The following is a 27,394-nucleotide window of genomic DNA, read 5'->3' as shown; positions in this document are numbered from 1 at the left end:
ATGAGAAAAATTGGTTGAAACGCAAGAGTCGCCGGAGCAAGGTAAATAGTCGGCAACGCCCGTCGCCGGCCCCTAGTATCCATTTGGACGTTGTAAAGACGATGAGCCCCTACAGTAACCACCTGAAAGGCGCGCACAACAGAGCGCTAGGAAAGCATAAATGCTCACCGTGCAACTTCTCTAGAGCACCAATTGACAACGATGCGACTTTTGCTCATAACCACTTTAGCTCTCTCACAAGAGTTCGTCGTGCTTTCTCAATACGCTGAGGCAGCCTTCCAGGTTCCGATTTGTTCTACTACCTGTGAGGACCAAGCTAGGCAATCAGGTAAGATTCCGTAGGAATACTTGGTCAAATCCACCTTCTTAATTGATGTGTCGCATCAGGCTTGCCCACTGATGGTTGGGAAATGGTTTACGCCAACGGCGGTCCACCGAAATGCCGTCGGATAACTACTCAAGAACTCGGAATCTGCTGTGGTGTTGAGTATATCGACGTGGTAAGTTCGTACATATATTTTTAGGGACGGACACTGAGAGTAGCCGAGCAGGACACCAAAGACGAGAAGTGTTGTGAAGATGTGAGTGGTCTCACATGGATCGACAGGCCTGCAAAGTTAGCCAAGGTATGCATTCGAATAGGGTTCCGTTTGATCATGTTTATCGGTATTTCACAACAGTGCTGCGCCAAGGATCACGTATGGACGTTCGATAATGGAGACAGTCCTACGCACGGAGGGTGCTGCATGGTTGGGTTACACATGCACAATGGGAGGTGTATCCCTCCGTACACTCCCCCCTCTCCTCAACACTGCCCGCCTGGGACATATTCAATCGATGACCAATGTTATCCAATCATTGCTCCCCTTCCACACTGCCCAGTTGGGACATACTTGAACGATGGCCAGTGTGTCCTAAATATCGCTTCCCCTCTTTTGCACTGCCCGCCTGGGACATTTATGTATGATGGCATGTGCATCCAACTTCCGAATGGCATCTGCCCGATTGGAACGCGCATGCAAGATGGTCAGTGTGTCTCATTGCCTCAGACGTGCGGCAATGGTCATGGCAGTATCGAACCCTCATGCGCATGCACGAATTATCCGGTTTGTGGACATGGAAAATACCTAGGCATCAAACATGGTCATTGCTATATCCTTTCCTTCTCTGATGGCCTACAACTCGGCACTGTACGGGAAAACACTATGTACGTCAAAGGCGGCTTCTTCGACGATATCCCTTTCAAAGTATGCAAATCAACGAATGATTGCTCCCATGGAAAGGAGGTTGAGATGAACGAGTCCTTTTATCTCCAAGATCAACATGGATGGTACACGGATCCGAAGTCGACAAAAGGGTGGATTGATAATGCCCATAATGGCGAGCATCTGGGTTTCACCTTTGATGCCAACAAGGCCGGCAGGTTCACGGGCACCCCTACTTGTGCCGGCAGTGAATGCGGAATTCGACTGCGCGGTGGTCCCGTTAACGGCGGATTGGGGTTTACTGGCTCACTGGCCACGCCCGGAGTGACATTCGTAAGCTTGCTCCTTTTCGAAGGATTTTTTTTACTAAATGATGTCATTCGTCCATCAGTGGGCCAACCCTAAAGTGAGCACAAAACTTCGTTTCTCTGAGGTGACATGTGACGACTATGAGGTCCCCCTCACCTTCGGCATCTACCCTGTATGAGGCTGAAGACTCTGGATACTGTGCATACTTTCATTCTGACTTGATGCCCTCTGTTTGGTAACCATTTTACTCTGATTCTAGCCATCCTTGGCTCCAGATTTTCTCGTTCAATCCGACACCATCATCTTTCAAGATGGCTACGTTTGCCCGCTGTACAGCAAATGACAGTCTGATCTGGAATTGTTGGATCGTGACCCTTATTGTCGTGTCCACAGATTGTGATACTTACGGTCAACTGGAGCGCATTCAATATTCACGGAAGTTGCACACAATGCCGATTGTAGTCAACATTATATGTACTATGTCTGATCGGCCAGCAGAAGGGTCATTAAACCCAAAAAAAATCCAGTAAAAAGAAAGAGAGTCAGGGATAAACGGGCCAGTGTACTAGGACGCGAGACAACAAGATGTATGACAATTTCAGTTTCGTCTCATCTACAGAAAAGGGTGCCGAGCTTCTTCCCCTCGAGGGTTCCATCTGGGAGCAACGTCTCCTACGCAGATGTTTGAGCTAATTTCCCTTTGCCATTTGGTTCCAACTAGTTGTACTGGCACCTCCCGTACAAGAATTGGAAGTCAAGGATGTCGGAAATGGTTGATTTGCCCGCCGCAATACCCCGACAACTGGAACTCATTCAGAAATCAGACACTCGGTAATGGTGCGGTGTCTGGTAACCTGTTGTCATTCGCAATGAAAAGACTCCAACTCTGCTCATCATCTTCGCTTCCAGTTAACGTTGCAGCCATAATCGAGCAGTATATAATCCTCAGCCGTGTATCCCCACTACCCGCACGCCGGCTCCCCCCGTGAACGCGCGCCTTGAGTCCCTGGAGCCGCAGGATGACAGCAGTGAAAGTTACTACAGAAGATTGGAGTTTGGTGTGATGAAGTGCATATGCGATAAGAATGGGGGAGCTTTACTTGAGAGTTAGAAGAAGAGGGGTTCTCTGGAAAAGCAAAAAGAAGGGTAACTCAGCACATAACTACGAAGCCTGCTCGAGGCAGTAAGATGGGTCAGAGTGTCTTATTGTAGGTTGAGTCACGGTAGACTGAGGTTTGGGTGGCGCCTAGGCTATCATCATGCACATAGTGCACCGTTGAGAGTAATGACTTGACTGCGAGATGGGAACACAGGTGAGGTGGAGTAGAACAAGTGAGTCGTCAAACTCGCTAGTCACGAGTGCAGTGATATAATTGTGTATAGTATGCCGCGGCCACAGACACGGCTCTGGTAACCCTCTAATATCCGGTCGAAGGGCATTAACAAGTGTGCAGGATGGCACTAGCGTGAATGGTATGGTATTCGGGGCACTGGTTGTTGCAGTGTATCACAATGTTTAGCGTAATGTTGGGAATCGCAGTGCTGGTGTACGTTGCCTGCAAGTTGTGCCAATGAATGGGCCGCTGCAATAGGTCTATATCGCTGTTAAAAATGAATGGCGTGAGCAAAAAACGCATGCATTGACGAGTTATACTTCTCGATACACGGTAGGTATGCGTGGAATCACAATCATGAATGCCAATGCCCTGGCAGTGACACGTGAATAACAATGCTCTGCACCCCTCAGTCGTCAAAAGCTCGTCCTCTCATGATGCCACCTAGAAGTGTCAATTTCACGCCGTCACGGTTGTCAATTGCGGTGAATCTGCTTATTGCCGCCATTCGTCACGGTGGTGGCCTGATATGCACACCATATATCTTCGGATATAAAGCTTGCAGCTTCGGGACAGTATAGGGCCTGCAGCGCGAATTTATTAGTTTGGTATCACCCAGTATGATGGCATTGTGTTGCTGGAGTCATGCAGAAGCTGTCGACGGATGTTTGCAGCGGGTACGTTGCGGGCCCACATCCTAACCTGCCCAAAGGTTGAATATTGTATATATATTATCAAGTCTGCGCTTGTTACAAAGTGTCGATAAAGGATAGCTAATACACTAAAAATGCAAGAAGTTCACATGTCGAAAACGCAGCGAGGAGGATATCGAACCAACAAAGCTGATGTTAAAGAAAGAGAAGAATGCGGGAGAGGGAGGATATGTTGAGGCCGTGCCACCTCGGTGATGGCTACGTCATTAAGCTGAAGCGAAGATGACTTGAGCAGAGTTTGGAGTCTTTTTGTTGGGAATGATGTGAGGTTATTCCACCCTCCAGGGTTCGAAGACGTTCGAAGGAACTGCCAGTGAGAAAGGTCCGAGTGATAACTGCAGGTTACCATAGTGACATTTTTAAAAGGTCCACAACGCTGCCGTAGCCACGACCTCCAATACAGCGCGTGAATTCAAGCATGCTGCAACCAACACAGTGACAAGTTGAACTCTCGCAGGGCAAGCCCAACTCCTCTAGGGATAGTTTCTCCTGCACCGAACAACTTTCGATAATCAAGAGAACGGAGTGGGCGGGCTGGGTATCTGCCGAACGTTAAGCGATATCATTTGGTAACAGGCCTTAGAATATTAATTGAGCAGCCCTTGATCGATCTGATCAGGAATCGGGGACCTCATACCCGAATTCATTATTAAAGCCCCGTTCGTGTTAACGTTCGTGCCACACCTAATTAGCTAATACACTGGCTGTCACCTGTGGCAGATAATGCCAACGGTACACCTGCCTTAGGTGGCAGCACTTCTTAGAACTTCCCAGTCTTTCAGACGGGGTTTCTTGGTATGGAATAACCTATCTGCGGTCCCCTCCGCTTCAGGTGAGAACAACGTCGAGGAACATGATGTGATGTTGTATTTGGCCAGATGTTACATGCTATAAGAGCCTGAGAGTCACACTCGAAATAGCTGGGAAGGAACCTGACTCTTACTGCAGTGACGATCAAGTGGGTTGTTTGTTCTTGATTTCTTGCACGTTGGTCAAAACCCGGTACTGACCAAGTTGGTATTTTTACTCGAGCGCCTCACTGAGAACTTAGTTACGGTCGAACATCGGGGATACATAGGACTTCTATCGTTCTTCCCTGTCACCTGAGTGATATGGAATTTATGAATAGGTGCGCCGTCAGCTGTGGGTGGTACTACGGGTCACCGTGCACAGGTGACATGTATAGATAATAATAGAACTGTAGGTATGACCATATATGTAAAGAATCAATTAATCATGTCACGGCGTGGCAGTAGTCCTTCTCTCTCTCGCATAATTGTTGTAATGGCGCTGAGATCACTGGGGAGCGACAAGTTGGCGAATTCCAGCGTGATGCCAATGCCCTCTAGTAAAAACGCTCAGTCGTGGGCCATGGCAATGAAGGCAAAGGACTAACCAGAGCGCTTGTCCTTCATCCCGGTATTACAGCCTATCAAGTACGTTTCTGATTCGTCTCTTTAGAAAGTAAGTACTTGATATATTTCCGACATACGAGTAATTCGAATTACGCAGGGATTATCTTGTCCACGTTAAGAAGTTCGGGGATGCGAAATGACCGTGCCAATCATTGTTTTCAAACTCTAACTGTAGGGCTAGGTCCACAGCCTTGACCGGTTGACCGGTCAAGTTGGGAACCGAACAACCTCCATTTAGATGATTGTATAACGATGATCCCCCAAGGTGCGCAGAAGAGAGCGCTCGGGAAAGTATAAATGCGCACCTTGCAAATCCTCCAGATAACTAATTCACCACAATGCGACTTTTGGTCGTAACTACTTTAGCTCTCTCACAGGCCTTGGCCGTGCTCTCTCAATACGCTGAGGCAGCCTTCCAGGTTTCGTTTTGTTCTTCTAGTACCTGTGAGGATAAAGCTAGGCAATCAGGTAGGAATATTCTACGGTCAAATACACCTTCACAACCATGCTCAATTGATATATCGCATCAGGCTTGCCCACCGATGGTTGGGAAATAGTTTTCAACGACGGCGGTCGATCGAAATGCCGTCGGGTAACTGCTCAAGAACTCGAAATCTGCTGTGGTACCGAGTATATCGACGCGGTAAGTCCGTACATATATTTTCGGGGACGGACACTGAGAGCGGCCGAGCAGGACACCAAAGCCAAGATGTGTTGTGAAGATGTGAGTGGTCTCACATGGATCGACAGGCCTGCAAACTTAGCCAAGGTATGCGTTTGATGTGGGTTCCGGTTGATCACGCTTATCGACATCTCGCGACAGTGCTGCGCCAAGGATCAAGTATGGATGTTCGATAACGGAGATGATCGTACACGCGGAGGGTGCTGCATGGTTGGTTTACAGTTGTACAATGGGAACTGTGTCCCCCCTCGTCCACAGTGCCCGCCTGGGACATACTCGATCGATGACCGATGTGTCCCGATCGTTGCCCCTCCGCGTTGCCCGCCTGGGACATACTTGAACAATGGCCAGTGTGTCCCGAACATTGATCCCCCTTCGTGCTGCGCGCCTGGGACATACTTGGTTGATGGCCAGTGTGTTCCGAACATTGATCCCCCTCCGCGTTGCTTGCCTGGGACATACTTGGTTGATGGCCAGTGTGTCCCGAACATTGATCCCCCTTCGTGCTGTGCGCCTGGGACATACTTGGTTGATGGCCAGTGTGTTCCGAACATTGATCCCCCTCCGCGCTGCCCATCTGGGACATACTGGAACAATGGCCAGTGTCTCCAAAACATTCCTCCCCCCCCACGCTGCCCGTCTGGGACATACTGGAATGATGGCCAGTGTCTCCAAAACATTCCTCCCCCGCCGCGCTGCCCGTCTGGGACATACTTGGTTGATGGCCAGTGTGTCCCAAACATTCTTCCCCCTCCGCGCTGCCCGTCTGGGACATACTGGAATAATGACCAGTGTGTCCGAAACATTCCTCCCCCTCCGCGCTGCCCGTCTGGGACATACTTGGTTGATGGCCAGTGTGTCCAAAATCCGAACGGCAACTGCCAGTTTGGAAACTGCAAGCAAGATGGTCAGTGTAATGGTCTTGGCTGTGTCGGACCCTCATACGCATACAATAATTATCCGGTCAATGGATATGGCAACTACCTGTAAGGATGATAGTGAGTTCGATGGGGAATGTGATCAATACGAGTTGATTGAGAAAGACGTTGCGTTTGACGAGAGACTTTGAATATACGAGACTTGTTGAGAGATTATGACTGTTGACTTGGGGTTGAAACACACTGGAATTGACGATATACAGATTGTTACAGCGCTCTTTAAGTATTGTAACGAATGGTTCGACTCAAATGTCGAAGGTAGGAACGATGAGGGACAAAGGCGGAGTGTCAAAGCGATGTCGGTGACGAGTAAAGATACGAGACTCGTGTCCTGCACGTTGTGTAATTTTGTGAAAATGCGACATAGATAAATGATAAAGAAATGGATACATCCGAGTGTGTAGGATGCGAAGAGTAGAGCTCTTCGGATCGATGACGCACTAGGAACGCTTGCGCTTCGTTCCATGAGTATTAGTCGGGCGCGTCCTCCCCACTTCGAATATCAACTACTCTCAGTTGATCTATCCAATAAAAAAACCCCTTCGTATAATAATGTATCGTGCGTGAAAATAGAGAGCGCTGTGAGGTTGTGAATGTTGAGAAATTGAGTGACTTCTAATGAGGTTTTGGAACGTGGATGATACGGAATAAGGCGGGAGGCCACAAACTTGAGCTTGGAGATGGATCCATCGACTTCAGCGAGCCTGTAAGAACCTACTTGAGTGCGCAAGATAACAAACATGGGATCAAAGTACCTAGCTTTGCACTTGCAGTTTCGATCTTCTTGCCAAGACTAGAACGAGAGCCGGGAAGAAAATTGTGGTTGTGAGTGGTAGTGGCGAAGCGTCATTCAAAATCTCTGATGGATACGAGACAGCTCTTGAGTAAGCGGGCATGTATAAGGGAGAGGTCGTCTTCGCGTTTGGCTAGTTGGTGACAGCAAATAACGAGAAGATCGTCGGCAGTGAGTTGAGCAGTTATGTCAAGAAGGTGGCTTCTGTGACATCGAAGAGCAAGAGGCGCTCTATGCCATGAGCCATGAAAAACTGAGTGTGACCTGTAGATTTCCGCGTGGTGACTCGATCGCCCCAGATAACGTGATGGGCGAGAGCTATTGGCATGATGGTACGGGGAGCGCATTGGACGGGGGCCGTTCTAGGTACATATTAGGATCCGGTGCTTCCACCCGCGGGCCGTCCGCTGGGAAGGAGCGTGATGGACCTGTTCCTCGGTGTGGTGGCAAGCGGTAGCACGCGCTTGCCACATCTACGTTTTGAATTTTTGGCGATGCAAGATTTTTATCTGTCCAGATCGTCAAAGTCTAATCAACACAATTCAACGCTCAGCGCTCAGCACATACCCGCAAACCACGACGCAGTTGTACTCACCAATAGGTACCAATCTGTCCATCTCAGCATGTTAACTCACGGAGGGTTCTGCGTGGCAAAGCCCGCTACAACTCACTTCAGTACTCCGCAGTTCTTGGTTAATTTGTTTATAGACCTCATTGTCAACGCAATAGGTCCTGGTTGGACCTACTGCATGCCTTGCCTTCCCACGATCTGGTTTGCTATTTGGTTTGGTGCACGCTGTCGTGCAGAGTGACGGGCCCGTAACGCTGCGACTTGATTATGGTTTCTGGTGTATACAGAAAGGTGGTTACGGGCGAGTGCAAGTAGAATATATGCTATAATACTTCGGTGCAAGAAAGTGACATCAACTGAGCACGAGACATACAGAACGCGTGACCTGCAGGGAACTTTAGCGCCCAGATCCATTAATAGTGCTTTAGACGGAAACCCACTGACACTATGAGAACTGTGCTGCGATTTGATCTCCTATCTCCTGCAATTCCTTACTTCCCTCGAAAAACAGTCTCGTACTCTCCGTAACCTCTTTCGTAATAAACTCTGCATCCTGACTGACCATGCTTGTATCACTGATGAAATCAGAATGTCGCAGATTGTCAATGACCTTCCTCGTTCTGTCCCCCCGGACGTAGTCATCCCGTAAGCACTTGATCAAACGAGCTTGTGCTGATGGCGTATACAAAGTTGAGCTCCTCACGAGGATTTCGAGGCGGCGGCATACAGCTGTCCGAGTGTCGAGAGCATCCTGGAATTTCTCAATGAGGAGGATATTAGAGTAGTTGGGGGCGAGAGCAGTTTGAGTGGTTGAAGTAGATGCGGCAGACGAGGACGAGGTGGAAGCAACTTCGTCGGGGGCAATTTCCACTACTTCTTTCATGAGACGGGCGAAGTGATCCTTGTGAGAGAGACGACGCTTCTTGTGCTTGCGCGTCGGTTGACCTTTGAGTGTCTTCGTTGATTTGGCCACCATTGATCGTGCCCGCTCCTGCGGTGTACTTAAATAATGCAACACGTAGAGTGGGGAGTCTTAGTGCCTTGTATAGGAAGCAGGCGACGTGGTATTGTCACTTGAGATACGAAGCTAGTAATTCAGGTGTTCAATATGAAAGAACTTCGTAGACTCACAGCCGGATGATACGAATGGGCAAAGCAAATGGACAGCTAGAAGATCTGAAGCTATGAGCAGCTTTGAGCGCGCGTCTGGCTATAAGAAGTGACCAGGTTGTGACTTGCAACAAGACGTACAGGTGCAGTGACCAGCGGGTTCCTTCCTAATTTCTCGCGGAAACGAACCACTTATTAAGTTTGAACGTTCGAACTTCGCACAGATGATTCGGGGCACCTATCAGTGCAATACCGGTGCTGGTAGTGATCTTATAGCATGGAGGAGGTAGTGGTGGCCCGGCAAGTAGAGACTCAGATTCACCACATCCCCGGTCACGTGAGCGATATTTCATAGAGAATAATCTGATTATTATACGCGTGAGTCGCAACCAACATAACCAACAGTCGGAATTCGCAAGAATGACAACAGTTAGAACAAACTTCGTAACAAGTGTATGATTATCGTTTGTTTTTCGTGAACAATCAAGCTTCAAGCTTCAAGAATCAAAGACGCATTGACCATGGCACATCAATCACGTGCCATGGAGTGCTTCCCGAATCGGATGGAAGTCGGCAGCCGCGCCAGTGAAAGCCGTTTGACCAGGTTGTGACATTAATTGTCGCAGCCTAGGTCATCCAGAACCATCACAACTGTACTGGAGTGCGTAGCACTAATATCTGGCTTGTGTGTTCCAATCTTCTAGTACATGACGGTGAGTTGTTCGCTCTGAAAATATTGCCGAGTCAACCAATTTGCTTTGCAGAGCACTGTGTCTTCCGGTGTCTTCTCAACGAACGTGTAGAAATACAAAAGTACCGTTTCAGTGCCACGGATGCAGTTTCAGCGTATACATGCACTTCCCTCACAAATGCGGCTACTAGTACTATCTTACCGCCCGAGTATCGTCCGTGGTTCTGGGTTGAGCGTCCGTCATACCCTTCAGCGATCACAACATACTGCTCCCTCTCGTTTACAGCCGTTCAAAAGCCCTAACAAGCCACCCACACGGCTATGGCGCAATCTTGCATGGCTTATTCCCGTGACTGGCGGTGTCGCACTTTACCTCTATCCTAGCCAACAGCTCCACCTACCTTCCATCTTTTCCTCGCCGACCCTTATTCCGTGTACAGAACACGACTTAAACGTACACGCAAGAGACCCTATAATAGGATCACCTGCGGAACCCCATATGTCTATTCCCTCGCGGATATTATCTCTGTTGCAGGAACACTTGTGGGAACCTCTGTTGACGGCACGAAGATTCATTCACCTGTTCTATCTGTTCATACCTGTCATCATTACCATGCCTATGCTTCTTGTTGGGAAGCCTGAACGTAGATATAAGGGTGACAAGTGGGGAGCCATTTGGTGGTACGAATTTCTTGTTAGGAGAATGCAGACCGCCGGGCCAACGTTCATCAAGGTATCTATTCCATAGCGTCCTATCCATCTCGCTCACTGACCATTCAGCTTGGGCAATGGGCGGCATCGCGTGCTGATCTCTTCCCTTCATTACTTTGCGAGAAAATGGGGTCCTTGCACTCGCGCGGCAAGCCACATTCATTCATGCACACTAGGCAGATCATCGAAAGGGCTTTTGAACGGCCATTCGACGAGGTGTTCGAAGTTTTTGATGAGAATCCGATAGGAGTCGGTGCTATTGCACAAGTGGGTGTACCGCGGGCTTCTGTGGGCTACTAACGGACTCATTACCTGTAGGTCTACCGGGCAACTCTCAAGCATGATCTTATACCTCCCTCTTACCTTGGTCCAAAACGGCAAACTAAATCACCCGCAGGGTCACTAGCCCCCGTTATCCTGCAAGACCCTCCGCCTTCAGTACCTACTGCATCTGTCGCCATCAAAGTCCTACATCCTCGCGTCGCCAAGGATATCGCGCATGACCTATCCATAATGTCATTCTTTGCGCGTACCATTACCCTTTTTCCTGGTATGCAATGGTTATCACTCCCAGAGGAGGTCAGCATCTTTGGTGAAATGATGCGTCGACAACTCGACCTCAGAATTGAGGCAGAGAACCTGCTGACATTTGAAAATAACTTTGCTTCGAGAAATGTGGCCGTCTCATTTCCACGTCCTTTGAAGACGTTTTCGACTGCCGACTTACTTGTCGAGGAATACGAAAATGCTCTGCGTATGGAGTACTTTTTGAAAAATGGAGGCGGGCCATTTGATGATCAACTGGCAACCGTCGGATTGGATGCTTTCTTGGTCCGTGAATTATCTCCAGTAGTTTTCGTTAACTCATTGTCCCGCAGAAAATGCTACTACTTGACAACTTCGTGCACTCTGATCTTCATCCAGGCAACATCATGATCAAATTTACAAAGCCTCCAACCACCCGTGACCTCCTTATGAGCATGTACTCCTCATTTTTCCCCCAAAAGGGCTCTGCCGAAGTTCTTGTCGAGGGCCCGCCGGAATCTGATCAAATTGTAGCTCGACTACGCTCACTTAGACATTCCCGTGAGGAGTGGCAAAAGGAACTCAGGATTTCATCAGAACAGGGCTACATTCCTGAAATCGTCTTCATCGATGCTGGCCTCGTGACAACGCTTAACGCTACAAACCGCAAGAACTTCCTCGATCTTTTCAGGGCCATTGCTGAGTTTGATGGCTACCGAGCTGGTCAATTGATGGTCGAACGTTGCCGGACTCCTGAACTTGCGATCGACACCGAGACGTTTGCGCTGAAGATGCAACATATCGTTCTGAGCATCAAACGGAAAACGTTCTCACTTGGGCAGATCAAAATTTCGGACATTTTGACAGATGTTCTAACAGCTGTGCGGCAGCACCATGTCAAGATGGAGGCAGATTTCGTCAATACGGTTATTTCAATATTACTTCTTGAAGGCATTGGGAGACAGTTGGATCCGAGTTTAGATCTGTTCAAGAGCGCATTGCCGATTTTGCGACAGCTCGGACGGCAGATGACAACTCAAGAGTCGATGACACAGTTACCCTCAGGAAACTTTGGAGCGTTGCTGAAGGTAGATCCTGGATGTTTTCGTTTTTGTCACAGATACTTATCCTCGAGACAGGTCTGGATGTGGGTAGAAGCCCGTCAAATGGCCTCGGCAGCATTCATTGATGTTGACGAGTTGGTCAAATATGACTTGTTAGTGTCCTGATTGTCGGTTGCATGGTTCAAGTGCTGACGACGATTGTAGGCTTGTCCCGACTGTATAGTGCAGAGTCCTCAAAGATATCTTCACGGCGTCCTGTAACATAACAGGAGTAATAGGAATATAGACACAACTAACGCACGCACGCATGCATATAGACTAGAGTACTTACATCACCACTTCAAATATTGCGATCGCCGAAGTAGCCCAGCCATCCCGTCTAAACAAACATCTTTTCTTCACCCCACAGTGCAGCCCTGCTGCAAACGGACTTGCCAGACCTTCAACTTCTTTCGAGAGGAAAGGTCCGCGACGTTTATGCAACTTCCTCGCCCGATCATCTATTGTTTGTCACAACCGACCGGATATCGGTGTACGATGTCATCCTCAACAGTGTCCGTGGATCTCCGAACTCTTTTCTGCCTGATTTTATGTGCTTTGCTCCTAGGGCATCCCAGACAAGGGCAAGCTCCTCACGGGTATCTCGCTGTTCTGGTTCGAGAAGCTGAAGCACATCATTCTAACCATCTTGTTATCGTCAATATCGATGAGATGCCAGATGGAGTCCGAATACCGTCATTGAGGGGATTCGAAAAGATGCGAAGAAGCCGGACAAATGCTCAAGTCGCTACACTCTTAGAAAATTATCCGTGTATCTCGGTAATGTAGAACGAGTATAGGGAAAGAGAAATCGCCGATTGATTGTTATGCCAGCATCTCCTAGGTGGGTCAGCAACATTCAGAATGTTCGGTCGCTGGTTTAACCGGGATAGAACAGTGTTGTTATTAACCCGGGTTATAACTGAATAGGTTATAACTGGTGCGTCTTGATTTGAATTAACCGCGAAATAACTGGGGTTAATGGGGTTAAAAACAGTTAATTACTTCAAAGTGCTAGCTACTCTGAGTCGTCGATAACGATTGAACTCGATGGACTATTTCCCATGCCTGATGACTCCCGACATTCCTACTAGTACTTTTTTCATCCTCGGGCAGGCGTGACATTAGCTCGTAGAATAAAGCCTCACTCTCCATGTTTTTCACACCCTGGAACCAAAACTCGTCCCATCCAACCTCAACAGACCAATTGAACATGTCGCGGATGCGAAACATTCTCTTCTGACTGAAGAAGCAACAAAATTTGTCGCTGCCTGCTACTTTCCGAATCCGAAATGCCTGAGATGTCATCCTCAACCTCAACTACTTGTCCTAACCCCGATATGTATTCCTTTTGCCATGATTTCGACCTTTCCGGCAATATAAGGGACATTATCGCATGCTGTTTGAGTCCGTTATACGGTATACATTAATCATTTATGTTACATGGCATCAATTGACAAAAACTCACCTTCCTGCGTCAAAATTGTGAAAGTTCTGACAGCCTGCAGTATTCCGTGTGCAACAGCCTGTTGATCAGCATTTGCGAGATCTTTAGCCTTCACATTGACACAATATTTACAGCGTGCTTGCCAGTGCACTTTGTCAACCTTCGCAGTCCCCTGATGAAAATGATCCCACAGCCAGGACTTCTCCCTACCCATCGGAGCGGCTTGGAGAGGTAATACAGTCCCAGGACGCTGGCACAGAGAGAATCGGAGAGATTGATGATAACTATTAAAAGTTTGGTGACCCCCAAATTAACCCAATTAACTCCTAGTACATTAACCCTACTAACCCTCCCAAAATCACAGATTCATTTAACTAACCTCTTAACCGGTTATAACCGGGTTATAACTGATTTAACGGGTTAGTAACAACACTGGGATAGAAAAGCGCATGCCGTGATCAGGGTCCAACAAAGATTTCTATGAGCTCACGGAGAGGAGGTCCTTAATACATTGATGGTTCGCGATCAAACCAACGGTTCCAAAAAAGATTGTCTTCCTCGATCATCGGATACCTGCACAAATCGGTTACCAACACCAGGGGATGATAAAAAATCGGTTTTTGTAGTTTTCCATTATGTCCGTGTTTTTTTATGTCACATTGGAGTCCTTGGTTCTTCGGCTAACACTGCTCAGGAAGATGATCGCGACGACCCGCTGTGAGAAACTTGATGAAATCGACACTGCATCTGGCAGATAATCTTCTTGCAACACTCTATTTGACCATCTTTCCACAACTTCTGCATGGTAGTGAGTCCACACCCGATTTTTACGAGACACGGCATTTGGGGATTGCGGTCACCTCCATGGCGCCTGCCCCAGGTCACGGGCGAGATCTCTGTCACTAACATTTCAAGCGACAACGTTGAGATTAGGCCATACTCCATGACGGACAAGATGCTGGCAATCAGTCACGGTGGGGGCCTGACCCTAGCCTGCGTAATTGGCGACTGATGACGTTGATAAAGTCACTTACTGCAAAGTCCGAACGAAGTGCAGTTAATTCAGATGTACAATACAAGCATCCTGTTCTTGAAGGCCTGAAAAAGTGCAGGAAATTCTTTGGACGTATGGTGCGGGAAGACGTCGTGTTTTTTGAGTCCCTGCGGCTATGCGCAGAGTCCTAGCTTTAGAACTATTTCATCGTTATCATGTGCGAAGGACAAAGGACACAGGATTGTAATTGGCGCCGCTACATGGAATATCTACACAAGGTCACGACTTGGAGACAGATATTAATACATGAGAATCAGAAAAAAAAAGGGAATTGATAACAGACTGCTTTATGAACCAATCACGGACCCCGACAGAGGTTGTGCTTTTCCCGTCAATTCAGCTAGACTACGCACAAGCTGGTCAACCTGGGTGGCAAGGCTACTAATACGGAGATCAAGCTCAGTAAAGCGAGATTCAACCATTGCGACCAGATTCAAGTGGTCGACTCGTGAGCCAGACGAAAGCGATGCCAAAGCACTTGTCTTGTCCAAGTTATCAATAGGTTCGTCGTAGGTTCCATTTGTGTCTTGAACCTTGTCTTTGATCTTGACCAGCCAGTGTTTATAAGGGTGGTGCTGTGTGACCACGTCGAATACATCGCGGAATGCGCAATCGCCACATAGGGTAATCAGGGTGTGTTCTGTGATGGTTGTCACACTTGGTAATCTTTTTGAGTTGCATAGAAATATACCTGCGCAATGAAGGCATGCATAATAAATGCCCAGTTTGACGCCGCATTCGGCACAAGTATGGGCATCCCTCATTCGTAACTGAGGTTGTGGCTGTCCCAGTGAGTGCTACTATCGCATCTCCGCGTGACTTCTCCTTATCTTCCTCAAAATTGACAGAGGTAGTAGACACGTCCTCTTGAGTGGCCTCTGTCGAATGCGGAAGTTCTGGTGCTGCCTGGAGCAGCGTATTTCTGGCATGATAGCGGGCTCTTCCATAGACGACAGATGGTAGCGAGGCACGGAAAACAAGCATGTTGTGTGTCGACTTGTGGTTGGATGGGTATTTGTGTTTTGAAACCGGCAGAGATTCGCATTCTGCACACAGATCATAATCATCTACATATGTATGATCATTCGCCTCGTGTGGGACGGTTGCGTTCATCAGCACTCACCCTTCTCGCAGTCTAAACAACGGTGGGCCACATCGGTGACAAGGTAATGACATGCATCGCACTGACACCTATAACGCCAGCAAAGCAGGTGGTTGAGAAATGCTGTGTATATTGAAGGAGGACTCACTCGAACAATCGGCTGCGCAGATGGAGTTCAGCTAATGAATCCCAGCGCTCGACGTCTGCAGGCGGCAGCTCTTGGCACAGGATATTGAACCTTTTTTTGTCCTTCGATGATAGGTAAGACGGCACATCATGAGGGTAGGAGCTCTGCCATTTGTCAGTGTGGAGCGCATTCATACACCACAAACGGATATATTCTTCCTTGGGGTCTGCAGGTTGTTGGCCAGCACACAATGCAACAAACGTCACAGGCCTTTCCAACAGTTCCCGGTCCTCTGTCGGACAAAAGGGACCAAGCTTCAGCGCTGTCGCATCAATCTCCAGTTCAGTGTCATCAAACCCGAAATCGTCACAGTGGGTTTCCCAGTATTCTGTGTCGCGTGTAATTTGTTCTGAACTGTACCGAAAGTCGTACTAGTGCAGGTGTCAGGTCCGGGAATAAACTGCTGCTGTAAGTTTCACGCACCAAGCCATGCGCATACCACTTGAATCTCACCTTTGGATCGATGCCCTGTTGGCGAAATGATTCTGCAATGGTGGAAGGAGACGACTTATCACGACACAGTTGAAACGCACCTGCCAGTTGCTCCACACGCTGATTTACCCCACCGAAGATATTCCATATGGTTTGAGTTGCAAACACGAGTTCTCTCTCCACCAGAATCACTGTACTGGCGAGCTTCATGATCTGTAAATGCCTGCTGATTACGAGGTAAAGTAAAGGCAGCAAGAACTGAACAAGCACTTGTGTGAGCATTCAGTACAAGCACTAAGTGAGCGACTCACATTTTCGATGCGGCCAGATTCGAAGAGTTTGAGAGAATCTTTGGAGTCGATTTCATACTTCGTGTCGTTAAGTTTATGCGCCAACGTCTTCTCCTGAGCCTTGCGACGCTGATCAGCCAATTGCACGAGATCCAAGTCCGAATGCTCTGATCCAAGTTCTGCAAGAGAACGGACAAGCCCTGTAATGGCTGTCTACGGTGTGAATGCCCCCGTCAAAAGGTGAGCGGAGCAACAAACCATCGACAACATCGTTCAAGTATGTGGCGATACACCCCCTGTTTTCTGGTAGTGCGTCTGCTTGCGCATCGATCATGCTCGCCAAGACCTGTTCAATCCGTGTGTGGTAATGTTGGCTATCCACTCTCCAACCTTTGTTGATGTAAATAAGGCAGCTTCGACCTGACAATAGTAATCCTCACCTGCGGCCCAGTATGCAAGTGCTTGTAGTAGACTCCAACCCTGAGGTATCATGGAAGTGAAGTCGTTCACCTCCCTTATACTGACCAAGCCATTTGCATCAACGTCGAAGCTTTCAGATAAACTTGGCAAATAGAAAACGGTCAAGTATTTGATGCACCACTTGTCTGCAGGGTCAATAGTAGGATGTTTATGGTGTTCTCCTTCTGATTTGGGCATGACGGAGCCAGTGGGGCTTGATGGTGCGATTTGCACCACCAAGGATGAATCACACGATGTGGCGTGTGGGAAAACAGTACCACGACGCAGGCGGGAGAAATGGTTCGCGTAATAATCATGGAGTTCTGCAATGAAGTATAACGTCTTGACACTTGTTGGCCATTTCTTCATGCTGATAAGCATGTGCTTTGTTCACACCTGCACAATGACGTACCATTTCTTTCCAGATATATTGCATGTGCTGGCGAAATAGACCGAGTCAGCCATGTATGAGGTCGACTTAACTGGTCCTTACCAGATCCTTGACCAGTCGGAACTTGCTGTTGAAGGCCCATATGATGCGCGTCTCGGAATCCTTGACAGCATCCTTGATGTCAGCTGTCTGTTTGTCAAGTTTGAACATGAAAACCTGATGGTTCTCATCAAGTAAGCTGCGTAAAGGAGCACGTAGATCGTGAAGCAGCGTGGCATTAAGACGGTACTGCTCGCCGCCCGATCCGTTCGCAGAAGCGATCTTGGAACCAGGCTTTTGTGGCCCCGTGTCCCATCGCTCGCTGATCTTCATTAGTTCTGCTAGTTTGTCGTTGTTTGCCAGACATTGATCTCTTCCACCACGCTTCTGCACTTCTTTTTCAAATCGTGATTCGCGTTCGCTCGGCTTCTGGATGAGGATCGTGAGCTTCTCTAGCGTATCCTTCATAATGTCAACTTTCAACAGCGTGCTCATACTTAAGGCAAGCTGCAGGTCCTGCGTACGCTTGGAAAACTTGTTGCAAATGTTCACAAACTCGCTAGCCCAATGGGATGATCTGAAGAGTTTCACTATGAAAGTGGTTCTCAATGTGAAACACTCATGAACCTGAGGGAAACTAACCCATGAGCTTCGACTTGTAGAATTTGTCAATGGCATTTCCACAATCCACAATATCTTGCTTCATGCCATTCAACACGGGTTGAAGTGGTCCCGGAATTTCACCATGAGGTCCTATGATAGGGCGCTCTTTAGTGCCCTTGAGTCTACCAACGAATTGAATCAGCGAAAGCCGTTTGAAATTTGTATCAGCCGACGAACTGGTGAAGCATATTCATCAAAGCGGATGCCTGAGATATGACTGACACAACTTTAACATCATTCTCTCTTCGGTTTAGTTCAAGATTCACGACACCCCTGAAAAGGATTATAGCCACTGCAAGCTATCTATATGTCAAGGTGGAAACAATGGCACTGGGAAACACACCATCAACGAACGGGTGGATATGTTGCAGAGAATCCAGAGAGTCCACCACCATCTTTACCTCTCCCAGAAAGTCACTCGTACTCTTCTTTGAGAGGTCCACGGCGGCCTGAATCACTGCAGTATTTTGGTTGTAAGCTGACCTAATTTGTTGTGTGGTCTGCGTGACGACATTCTCTAGGCGAGGACATAATAATATGAATACCACACTAATTGCTTGGATAGAGCGACGACGACGAACCTGCCCGGTCCAACTGGTTGAGCTTTCTAGCTGACGCCGAATTTGAACTTAATATGACATTATCCAACACCTTCTGCGTCTGATCAACCAAAGTGTCAGATATGACTTGCTCTTGATGATCCATGGAGGTGGTACCGAATGGGAAGAGCTCGCTGAACAATGAGGGAAGATAAGTGTGTCCAAAGTGGATGATTAATGAATGAGCGCTAGCTCGTAACTCGGTTTATATCCGCAGAACTTGACGCCTGGAACGTGTGCTCCACTATAGCTATAGATCCTTGTTATGGGTTAACTGGATAAAAAGGGCTGATGGCGAGTGAATTGACGCTCCTGCACAGGATTACTGCCACCAGCATACCCGGCATATAGTCACCCCTCGACAAATGAAGATAATTGTGGCGCCTGCGATAAGTTATTGCACCACCCGAAGCTTGTTTAAAGTTCGCTCAACACTGCCACAATCACAGCAGTAGTGACTACTAAGTGAGCGCATCATAATGGCTCATCTCCAACCGTGATATATCTCCAAGACTCCAACCCACTAGTACTTACTAGAGTCAGAGACTCACGATAAAGCAATCAAGATTTGATTGTAGTACGTACTAGACGGTTGTGAGTTGGGCTTAGTTAGCCAATTGAACGCTCGGTGATTACAGTGTCCTCGAAAGCCTACCCCATCTCCGGGAATCCAAAGAAAGCATCCGTTGAAAAGTAGGACGGCTTCTGTCAAGTTTTTCCTTGCCGAGAGAACCTGTCCGAGGAGCAGCAGGGCCTGGTGAAGAGGTCTTTGAATAAAACAATATTATTATTAAAACCTCGTGCCTCAGAATTTGTAATAGGTGTGATCAACCGCCGTTCCTGATTCGTAAGTATCCAGAACGGGTTTTGCCAACGCCGCTCCCATTTTCACCAGAAATTCATCACAGCCCTCAGGACCCGTTATTTCCTTTTCGTCGCATCCAAGTCATCCACATTATATTGACAGCACACTCATGACTTCCGAGCGACTACACGATGACAGGTAAATCATTTGTTGTGATCATTGTGCTCCCTAAGGTTCGCCTCTTCCTATGTCCCAATAGAACGTGCTTTCGTCAACGGTGTGCCTGGACCATTGTCTGTGGGACAATAAGCGCACACGTGCTCTCCCATACGGAACGGTTCTGTAGTAAAAAAAACCCGTCGCGTGTTTGTCAATAATGCCAAGACGATCCCAATTGCAAGATTACAACCTCCGAGATAGAGACGGGATGAACTTGGTTTTTGTCCTTGTCCCTTGCTGCAAGGCGTTTGGACTCGACTATGGATCGAATGCTGCGAGGCAGCATTGCAACCGCGAAAGGATTAGAAAAAGGATCAGGCATGATCTAATGCGCGAAATTTCGCTTGGACGTCTTTAAAAGCACGAACACAGTTAAACTCAACATCACATGCGTGCACTCGTAGCATGTCACGTAAGTGTTCCTTCTGATCATATGTCTGAACGCGAATGGAATGTGCGCGAGCAATAGTGGCACGAATCATAGATAATTCCCTGGAAGGACCCTAGTAGAAGAGGGTAGCACTGGCAAAGCACTGGTCTAACAATTTTGATGTCGGTGATCACGAATTACGATCACACTCAGTCACTCAGTGGCCGCGTTCATAGCCGGTCCGATTTGTTCATGTTTGTTTTTGATTTTCGTCGTCGTTACTCTAGTCTCTAACGACCTCTTTCTGAAATTATTGTAACTGTCGTTTAACCTGCATGGTGAGGTATCCCCCGGTCTAGACTAAATGATCCCGCTCCTTGCAAGCGCTTTCAGGATTTGAATATATTGGCACCCGGCTTGCAATATGTATAGCGCTATATATATTCATGGGTACCGGCGACTACGCGCCCAAGACCCCCGGGCCGACTCCACTTTTGGGACAGCAATTAATCGTTCATCGCACTTGCAGGGCCAAAGTTGAAAGCTGTCGGCGTTCAAGGAACACGCAGGGTATAGTGCCGTACGAACAATTGTCTCGTTCCGGTAGTGCAACTCATTGCCCGCGCAAGTATGAGTCAGACAAAGGGGGAAAACTACTTTCAAACCCAAGATCAAATCCAGTCCAAACACGACGAACGAAGAAGTGTACAACAGCTCACAGATAGAAAGGCCATGCACGAAAATCCAACCAGACGGAATGGCAAGGCATTAAAACTTGCTGCCTCAGGCGGAGCTAGTGAAGCCCATGACAACGGTTGACGCGGTTCAGGTTCGAGGGCTACGTCTGGTTGAAAGATCGTGCTATGATATGGTTCAGAACAATGTCTGGTTCATGGATCGGTATAGGGTCTGGGTCAGCAAGGAAATCTTTATACAGACGAGGTGGAGCAGCCGCAACCACTCCATACAGCAGGTACGCAGAGTAGCGAAGAAATACGCACCCTTTCCAAAGAGAGGGGAAGGAAACACGGGCGAGGAGGACTTGCTAAGGCATAGTTCCCCCTAGTCGGACTATATAGAAGGAAAACAGTAGGCCAGGATTCAAATACGTGAAAGACCTGGCGGGTGAAGGTGTTCGACCGGTATGCGACATCAAGCTCGAGACATAAAATGTTATAAGACGGTTATAGTGCACGGTACAAGCTCTGCATGAACGACTAGGAGTAAAATTTGGATGGGGAATGATTGAGATAATGATAATCGGATCAAGTCGTGCAGAGAAAGGTAGGGAAAGGATGTTCGACGCTCCTCCACTAACGTGGGAGTCGGGGATGGAATCTAGGCCCGCGCCGCCTACTACTACGTGCTCCACCGAGTCACTTGGTTCGATACCACATAATGGACAAAATATTTCTCCCTCACCTGCAAAAAATAGAGCCACATGCACATTTCACATTCAGTTTTCCGATCATAGAATCGTCAATGGGGAGGAAGTACTATGCCAAAGTAGGTTCGCTCAGTGAACGAGAACAGTTCGTGGGAGAGGCAGAGTCACTCAGAGCCATACACAATGCTGCACCAGGACTGGCTCCTCAGGTGCTCGCAGCGGTCGGTCCAGATGATTCTGCTGCGACATCCGAACGGCCTTATTTCCTGTCGGAATATCGGAATATTATAAGTCTTGCTTCAAACCACAAAGCAGGGGAGGAGCTTGGGATGAGGCTAGCCACCGAACTGCACGTGTACAAGAGCACTATGGGCTTTGGATTTCATGTTCCTACCTTCTGCGGAGCAACTCGGCAAGACAACGGCTGGCATCAAACCTGGGAAGAATGCTACAGCGCCATGATTGGAAATCTCCTCGCCAAGCTTCGCGATGAAGGCAGGTTTTCAGAACTTTGCACTAAAGGGGAACAAGTAAGGTCCAAGTAAGTGCATGGTGGCTTATGACAGGAGTCAGCTACTGCAGCAGTACAGAGTGATACCATTCTTGCTTCGGTCCCTCGAGGTTGAGCCGGTGCTATTGCATGGTGACCTCTGGGTAAGCGTCTTGTTGAGCATTCACAGCCATTTGCTGATAATAGCAGAGCGGTAATGTGGGCATAGATAATTTATCGGGTCAACCTGTTATCTTCGATCCGTCATCTTACTACGGTCACAATGAAGCTGAGTGAGTCCAACAGCAAAGGCGGAGTAATCCCAGTTTCATCTTAACATATGCGGAGTTCAGTCTGGCCATCGCCCGTATCTTCGGCGGATTTCCACGTGGCTTTTTCGAAAAGTACCATGAACACCTGCCCAAGACCGAACCTGTGGATCAGTACGAGCTCAGAGCAGACCTTTACGAGCTCTACCATTATCTAAATCACACAGTTCTGTTTGGAGTATGTTCGACTTCTCTTCCTTGTTCAATCACAACATGAGTCTGACTTTCACAAAGAGTTCATATGCAGGAAGTGCTCTGCGGAAGATGACTGTGCTTCTTGGGGCTTGCGCGTAACTGGACACACGAGCCCAACGCAACAGGGACTGTATGTAGCAGGCCAACCAGTGCAGTGGTCAATGTATCAATATTGTATTTTCATGTTTCCCGACCAGCTCGAGGGTTACAAATGGCCAGCGTTGGCGGCGGAGTACTTTGATCTGATCATGGCTGGCGCTGCCTTGCTTTCAAGCACACCTCGTATGTACTATCCTAGTTTAGGAGTCTCACTTCCGTTGCCGTCAAGATCATAGCGGTGGCTGTGCATCAGTCGCTTGCTTATGAAGTGTTTGGCTCCAGGTTCTTGCCTAGTTATTTCTAACCCATACAATTCAATCTAGTTAGGACTCTTCGTTTTTTTATACTACAGCCATGCCCCCTCGTCGACAAGCTGCACCAGAAGGAAGCATGCCTCCTCCCAGCCGACCATCGAGTCCAGGCGGTGAAGAAATCGAAGAGGTGAGGTTGCTTGCAGCCATTGAAATCCGCTATAATGCTCACGCGTACGCGACGTGTTACAGACGCCATTCTTTGATAACGTGGATGAATTACAGCAACATGTTGGTATCTTTCATGCGAATATATGCTTTAGACTCATAACGTATTGTAGGGCATAAACGTACAAGATATCTTAAAACTCAAGGTATTCACCCAGTATATGCGCAATGTTTACCAGGCTTATGGAGGCTCTAGAGCGCCTCCATCAATACTGTGTCTGGTGTCGTGATGACTACGCGTCGTCAGTTGCTGAAGATAAAAGTTCGCATAATTCTACTACAATTTTTCCAGGGTGACTTTGGTGAATTCGATATTTTCTTTGTAGGGTATGTCGGAAGCGAAGGTTGAGAAGATTAAGGTGCGCATATATTCATACTGGTGACCGTGTTCCGCTCTCAACCCAAAATGTCACACAGGAGGCAGCACAGAAAATCACGGTGGCTGTCAACTATCCCTATTGTCTTCTAATACTCATAATATTTCACAAGGGGTCTTCCTTTGCAACTGGCATTGAAGTTCAGGATCGAAGAAAGCGCGTGCTTATCATTAGTACTGGAAGCAAGTCGGTAGATACAATCTTAGGTGGTGGGTATATCGATACATTACGACAGGGCTCATGTTTACTGGCTTTCAGGCGGGCTGATGTCACAATCAATTTCCGAAGGTAGTTAGCCCTGCCAATTTTTGCGTTTTTAGCATTCAGCCGTTTTAAACCAGTCTACGGTGAATTTCGCACTGGAAAAACGCAGCTGGCCCACACCATGTCCGTTGTCGCGCAACTCCCTCCGGAGATGGGTGGGGCTTCTGGCAAGGTGAGCAAGTCTTTCTTCTGCAATCAAGTCAAATCGAATCTTAGTAACAGGTCGCATATATCGACTACCGAAGGTGCGGTGGTTATTATCTTACGAGTAACAACCTATCGCCGACGCTCTTGTTATATTAGGGACATTCAGACCAGATCGCATCAGGTCCATCGCTGAACGCTTTGGCGTGGACGGGAACTATGGCGCTCGAAAATATCCTTTATGGTATTTTTCTGACTGTATACTTTACATCATTGAGACATAGCACTCGCAGCGCGCGCCTTCAACAGTGAACACCAGGTTGCTCCCCTTCTCTACTATTATGCAGCCATCGTTGATATGTTGCAGATGGAACTCATCAGCGAGTGTTCCATGCGCTTTGCGGAGGACAAAGACTTCCGTCTTTTAGTAGGTCTTGCAATCATCGTTGCAAAGATATCGTTTACTCAGTAATCAGATCGTGGACTCCATTATGGCTCTCTTTCGCGTCGATTTCTCTGGTCGTGGCGAGCTCAGCGAAAGGCAACAGAAGGTAGGTCTTTGAGCCTGCGTTGCCGGATGCTAAGACTCACCACAGTGTAGCTAGCACAAGTGGGCATAATGACTCAAAAATGACTCCTGGTCATGTTTTCTGACGCGATACATTCGCATTTCAGGTGATGTCGAAGCTCACTAAGCTTTCAGAAGAATTCAATGTTTGATGTTTGTTGGCAAACTATTTTACAAGACTGACATCTCTGCAGATTGCTATTTTGATAACCAACCAAGTACAATGTATGTATTTAACTGGTCGTCATGCTTCGAAATCGCAGCTCATCCTCTTCGCATAGCCGACCCAGGAGCGACAATGACGTTCGTGGCTGGCGGGGCTCTCAAACCCATCGGCGGGCATATTCTATCACACTCCTCAGCTACTCGGATGTTCCTTCGCAAAGGCAAGTCATTGACGCTTACCACAGCTTACAGTGTTATCCAGAAGGAGTCTGAGGCCAGATGCAAACCGTACTAACATTATCCACCTAACTTTCAGGACGGGCTGAAGAACGTGTCGCGAAGCTGGTGGATAGCCCCGATCGCCCTGAGAGCGAGGCCTCTTACAAACTGGACGAAGGTGGATGGACCGATGTGTGATCTTGCTAGCTGCTCTTGGACTTTTGCTCGACTCTGGACCTATTAGTCGATCCTCAGATGAATCATGTTTTGATCTGCTTTGTACTCTCGTGTTGTTGCTGCAGATATTTTGCTATTAGAAAATTCAAGCTTCAAGTGTCCAAACGAAGCAAATTAAAATTAGACTTCAGGGCCGCCGCAGGTACTCTTGCGCTTAGCCGCAATTGAGCCGCAACTTGTAGTTGAAGTTAGCCCAAACTTAGCCGATGCCTTTTTCACTGAAGTTCAGGTCAACAAACATGTCGATCCAGGTCGATCTCCTTGCAATTGCTTGGTGCACGAAACATCGCTCACAGTCATTCATGGTTCGTGAGCACAATATCGAATGCTGGTTAACGTTGAATAGGTCCTCCGGGCCTTGTAGTGACCGCGTGATCCCACCCATGCGCGTTTGTCACTTCCATTCACTTCTGCGGCTGTTGCATGTGGTTCAGCTTCCCGATACGCACGTTCCTGTTGGTGCTTCGGCTTTGGTGACTCGTGAGCAGGCAAGGGTTACAGGTATAAAAGTCAGCAACATGATCCTCCAGTATGAAGTACCTCTGTCGAACGCATTCTCTGTGATATGTCGTCCCTTATTGGTCTCGCAGTCTTGGTCTCCGTCAGTTCACGCCAAATTCAATCATCCGTTGACTCAGATTTTAACCACGTACCCGAACATCGAGGCATGCGTCGGTCTCCCAGTGCAATATTCTTGCGAGAACACGACGGTCCTAACGGATTCATGCTGCAATGTCGTACAAGGTGGACTTGTGCTACAAACACAGTTCTGGGACACCTATACTGGTCTTGAGTCTCAGGGACAGCTGCTTCCACAAGGCAGTTGGACCATTCACGGCCTATGGCCGGATAACTGCGACGGGTAGGACAAATTTCTTTGTAAATCTCATGATCACTGACGAATGTCTTTCTCCCTGCATAGCTCGTACAACGAGTACTGTGACCTTAGCAGGCAGTATGACCCTACGCCGTCGCCGTCAACCTTGCCTGATGGGACGGTTGTTCCTCCTTACCACGGACCGAGCGTTAGAACATTCATCCAAGATTTCGGTCGTTACGACTTGCTGCAGTACAGTATGTGGACCAAACTCGCATGTTCCTGTGTATAATCCATTCTTTGCAGTGGATGAGTATTGGATCAACCAGGGCGCGCCTAATGAGAACTTTTGGGCTCACGAGGTGAGCCAATATCACTCGCCTGGAGGACCTCTTGACGGAGTAGCGCCTAGTTCTCAACACACGCTACTTGTACATCCACGTTCGACGTTGCCTGCTACGAGCCTGGATACCAGGAACACCAAGAAGTCGTGAACTTCTACGAGACAGTCACAAAGGTCTTCCAGATGTATCCTACTTACAATATGCTCGCTGCGTAAGTTCAGGTTTATTTACCATAGTCCGTCACCGCTGACGACTTTCGGCGACAATAGTGCAGGAATTCTTCCCTCTAATACAACGACATATACCCTCTCCCAGATCACGAATGTCCTTTACTCCCAAACTGGCGCTGTTCCATATCTTGGCTGTTACGGCAATGGCACTATTTTGGACGAGGTCTGGTACTTCCACCATGTTCTGGGCACGGTATGTCGCGTTGATAGAGACCGTGTAACGATTTCCTTAACCTTGACTTAGGAGCAATATGGTCATTTCAAAACCCTCAACTCCACCACTCCGTCGAGCTGCGCAGAAACCGGAATCTGGTATTATGAGCGGACTACGACATCCGAGCGGGTTGTTTCATACTAAGTCAAATGCAAGACGCACATTGTCATCTTGTTCTACAAGGTCACGTATGCCTTTACTTAAAGCTGCCGTTTTCTGTTCTACAATCTTCGTGAGCCAAGAATGGAGGGTGCCAAAACGTTGTGTGGTCTCTTGCAGTCACTGCATCGACGTCTTGAGGGGTTGTCGTAATACACCTGGCTTGGTCTCGTTCAGCCGATATGCTCACCGTGCCTAACAGCCTTTTGTGAGCGCCTGCAAAACAAATGATCTCAAGGGCTGGGCATTGGAAAACATGTCTTGATTACTGTGTCATTTTGCGAATCACGAAATCGAAGGTCCCGGGTTTACCCTATGCGCACAAATCTCACAGCGGAGAAGAATACCGTAGAGCGGTCACTTCCGTCATACCGCAGTTATGGTCAGTCAACATGTCACTAATCTAAACTTCGACTCTCAGGCCTAGCTCAAACCGGGTGGCAACTGAAAGATACGATCTAGCTTAAAAGAAAGTCATAACTTATAAGTGAGTGAGAACTGTTTGAACACAAAGTGATAG

At 47.9% G+C, this 27,394-nt stretch overlaps 9 protein-coding genes across 9 annotated transcripts; 6 read left to right on the top strand and 3 right to left on the bottom strand.

Annotated features, from left to right (window-relative positions):
• Positions 1-201: 201 nt before the first annotated feature.
• On the top strand, positions 202-2,145 carry DFJ58DRAFT_793611 (uncharacterized protein; the record flags this gene model as incomplete). Its single annotated transcript, XM_041390420.1, has 6 exons — positions 202-328; positions 388-500; positions 552-626; positions 681-1,538; positions 1,597-1,712; positions 1,774-2,145. The coding sequence occupies 5 exons, from the start codon at positions 202-204 to the stop codon at positions 1,690-1,692; spliced, it is 1,269 nt and encodes a 422-aa protein (XP_041242814.1). The 3' UTR covers positions 1,693-1,712; positions 1,774-2,145.
• Positions 2,146-5,159: 3,014 nt separating this feature from the next.
• Positions 5,160-6,663, top strand: DFJ58DRAFT_433749 (uncharacterized protein). Its single transcript, XM_041380385.1, has 4 exons — positions 5,160-5,444; positions 5,507-5,619; positions 5,671-5,745; positions 5,800-6,663. The coding sequence occupies exons 1-4, from the start codon at positions 5,315-5,317 to the stop codon at positions 6,646-6,648; spliced, it is 1,167 nt and encodes a 388-aa protein (XP_041242813.1). The 5' UTR covers positions 5,160-5,314; the 3' UTR covers positions 6,649-6,663.
• A 1,610-nt stretch (positions 6,664-8,273) lies between these two features.
• On the bottom strand, positions 8,274-9,028 carry DFJ58DRAFT_433826 (uncharacterized protein). The gene is made up of 2 exons (XM_041380386.1): positions 8,405-9,028; positions 8,274-8,345 (listed from the first exon to the last, which is right to left on the bottom strand). Exon 1 carries the CDS (start codon positions 8,934-8,936, stop codon positions 8,406-8,408), a length of 531 nt encoding a protein of 176 aa, XP_041242812.1. The 5' UTR covers positions 8,937-9,028; the 3' UTR covers positions 8,274-8,345; position 8,405.
• A 629-nt stretch (positions 9,029-9,657) lies between these two features.
• On the top strand, positions 9,658-12,462 carry DFJ58DRAFT_793602 (uncharacterized protein). The gene is made up of 7 exons (XM_041390419.1): positions 9,658-9,783; positions 9,835-10,494; positions 10,542-10,739; positions 10,791-11,303; positions 11,351-12,085; positions 12,137-12,213; positions 12,266-12,462. The coding sequence occupies exons 2-7, from the start codon at positions 9,904-9,906 to the stop codon at positions 12,282-12,284; spliced, it is 2,133 nt and encodes a 710-aa protein (XP_041242811.1). The 5' UTR covers positions 9,658-9,783; positions 9,835-9,903; the 3' UTR covers positions 12,285-12,462.
• Positions 12,463-13,114: 652 nt separating this feature from the next.
• Positions 13,115-13,408, bottom strand: DFJ58DRAFT_662022 (uncharacterized protein; the record flags this gene model as incomplete). Its single annotated transcript, XM_041382271.1, has 1 exon — positions 13,115-13,408. The coding sequence occupies one exon, from the start codon at positions 13,406-13,408 to the stop codon at positions 13,115-13,117; it is 294 nt and encodes a 97-aa protein (XP_041242810.1).
• A 1,333-nt stretch (positions 13,409-14,741) lies between these two features.
• Positions 14,742-19,286, bottom strand: DFJ58DRAFT_793582 (uncharacterized protein). The gene is given in 16 exon segments (XM_041390418.1): positions 14,742-15,241; positions 15,293-15,383; positions 15,403-15,668; positions 15,725-15,792; positions 15,852-16,261; positions 16,314-16,580; positions 16,634-16,821; positions 16,871-17,002; positions 17,053-17,434; positions 17,484-17,510; positions 17,565-18,091; positions 18,144-18,286; positions 18,342-18,456; positions 18,508-18,681; positions 18,746-19,051; positions 19,104-19,286. 15 exon segments carry the CDS (start codon positions 18,867-18,869, stop codon positions 14,889-14,891), a joined length of 3,267 nt encoding a protein of 1,088 aa, XP_041242809.1. The 5' UTR covers positions 18,870-19,051; positions 19,104-19,286; the 3' UTR covers positions 14,742-14,888.
• A 2,227-nt stretch (positions 19,287-21,513) lies between these two features.
• Positions 21,514-22,876, top strand: DFJ58DRAFT_433527 (Fructosamine/Ketosamine-3-kinase). Its single transcript, XM_041380384.1, has 5 exons — positions 21,514-22,085; positions 22,135-22,198; positions 22,245-22,327; positions 22,388-22,541; positions 22,598-22,876. The coding sequence occupies exons 1-5, from the start codon at positions 21,556-21,558 to the stop codon at positions 22,655-22,657; spliced, it is 891 nt and encodes a 296-aa protein (XP_041242808.1). The 5' UTR covers positions 21,514-21,555; the 3' UTR covers positions 22,658-22,876.
• A 135-nt stretch (positions 22,877-23,011) lies between these two features.
• Positions 23,012-25,071, top strand: DFJ58DRAFT_729204 (Rad51-domain-containing protein; the record flags this gene model as incomplete). Its single annotated transcript, XM_041385714.1, has 17 exons — positions 23,012-23,098; positions 23,161-23,199; positions 23,250-23,282; positions 23,333-23,398; positions 23,463-23,495; positions 23,554-23,574; positions 23,626-23,722; positions 23,772-23,801; positions 23,855-23,949; positions 24,081-24,165; positions 24,215-24,348; positions 24,398-24,472; positions 24,523-24,531; positions 24,597-24,635; positions 24,684-24,714; positions 24,771-24,905; positions 24,971-25,071. 17 exons carry the CDS (start codon positions 23,012-23,014, stop codon positions 25,069-25,071), a joined length of 1,110 nt encoding a protein of 369 aa, XP_041242807.1.
• A 557-nt stretch (positions 25,072-25,628) lies between these two features.
• Positions 25,629-26,859, top strand: DFJ58DRAFT_716802 (ribonuclease T2; the record flags this gene model as incomplete). Its single annotated transcript, XM_041384265.1, has 7 exons — positions 25,629-25,715; positions 25,749-25,972; positions 26,033-26,184; positions 26,234-26,289; positions 26,340-26,482; positions 26,541-26,694; positions 26,746-26,859. 7 exons carry the CDS (start codon positions 25,629-25,631, stop codon positions 26,857-26,859), a joined length of 930 nt encoding a protein of 309 aa, XP_041242806.1.
• Between the last annotated feature and the right edge of the window lie 535 nt (positions 26,860-27,394).

The sequence above is a fragment of the Suillus subalutaceus genome (genome assembly GCF_016647625.1).
Source record: "Suillus subalutaceus strain FC151 chromosome Unknown DFJ58scaffold_69, whole genome shotgun sequence".
NCBI classification, from domain to species: domain Eukaryota; kingdom Fungi; phylum Basidiomycota; class Agaricomycetes; order Boletales; family Suillaceae; genus Suillus; species Suillus subalutaceus.
Note: the sequence above shows the minus strand (reverse complement) of the source record. Positions and strands in the feature narration are given on the sequence as shown.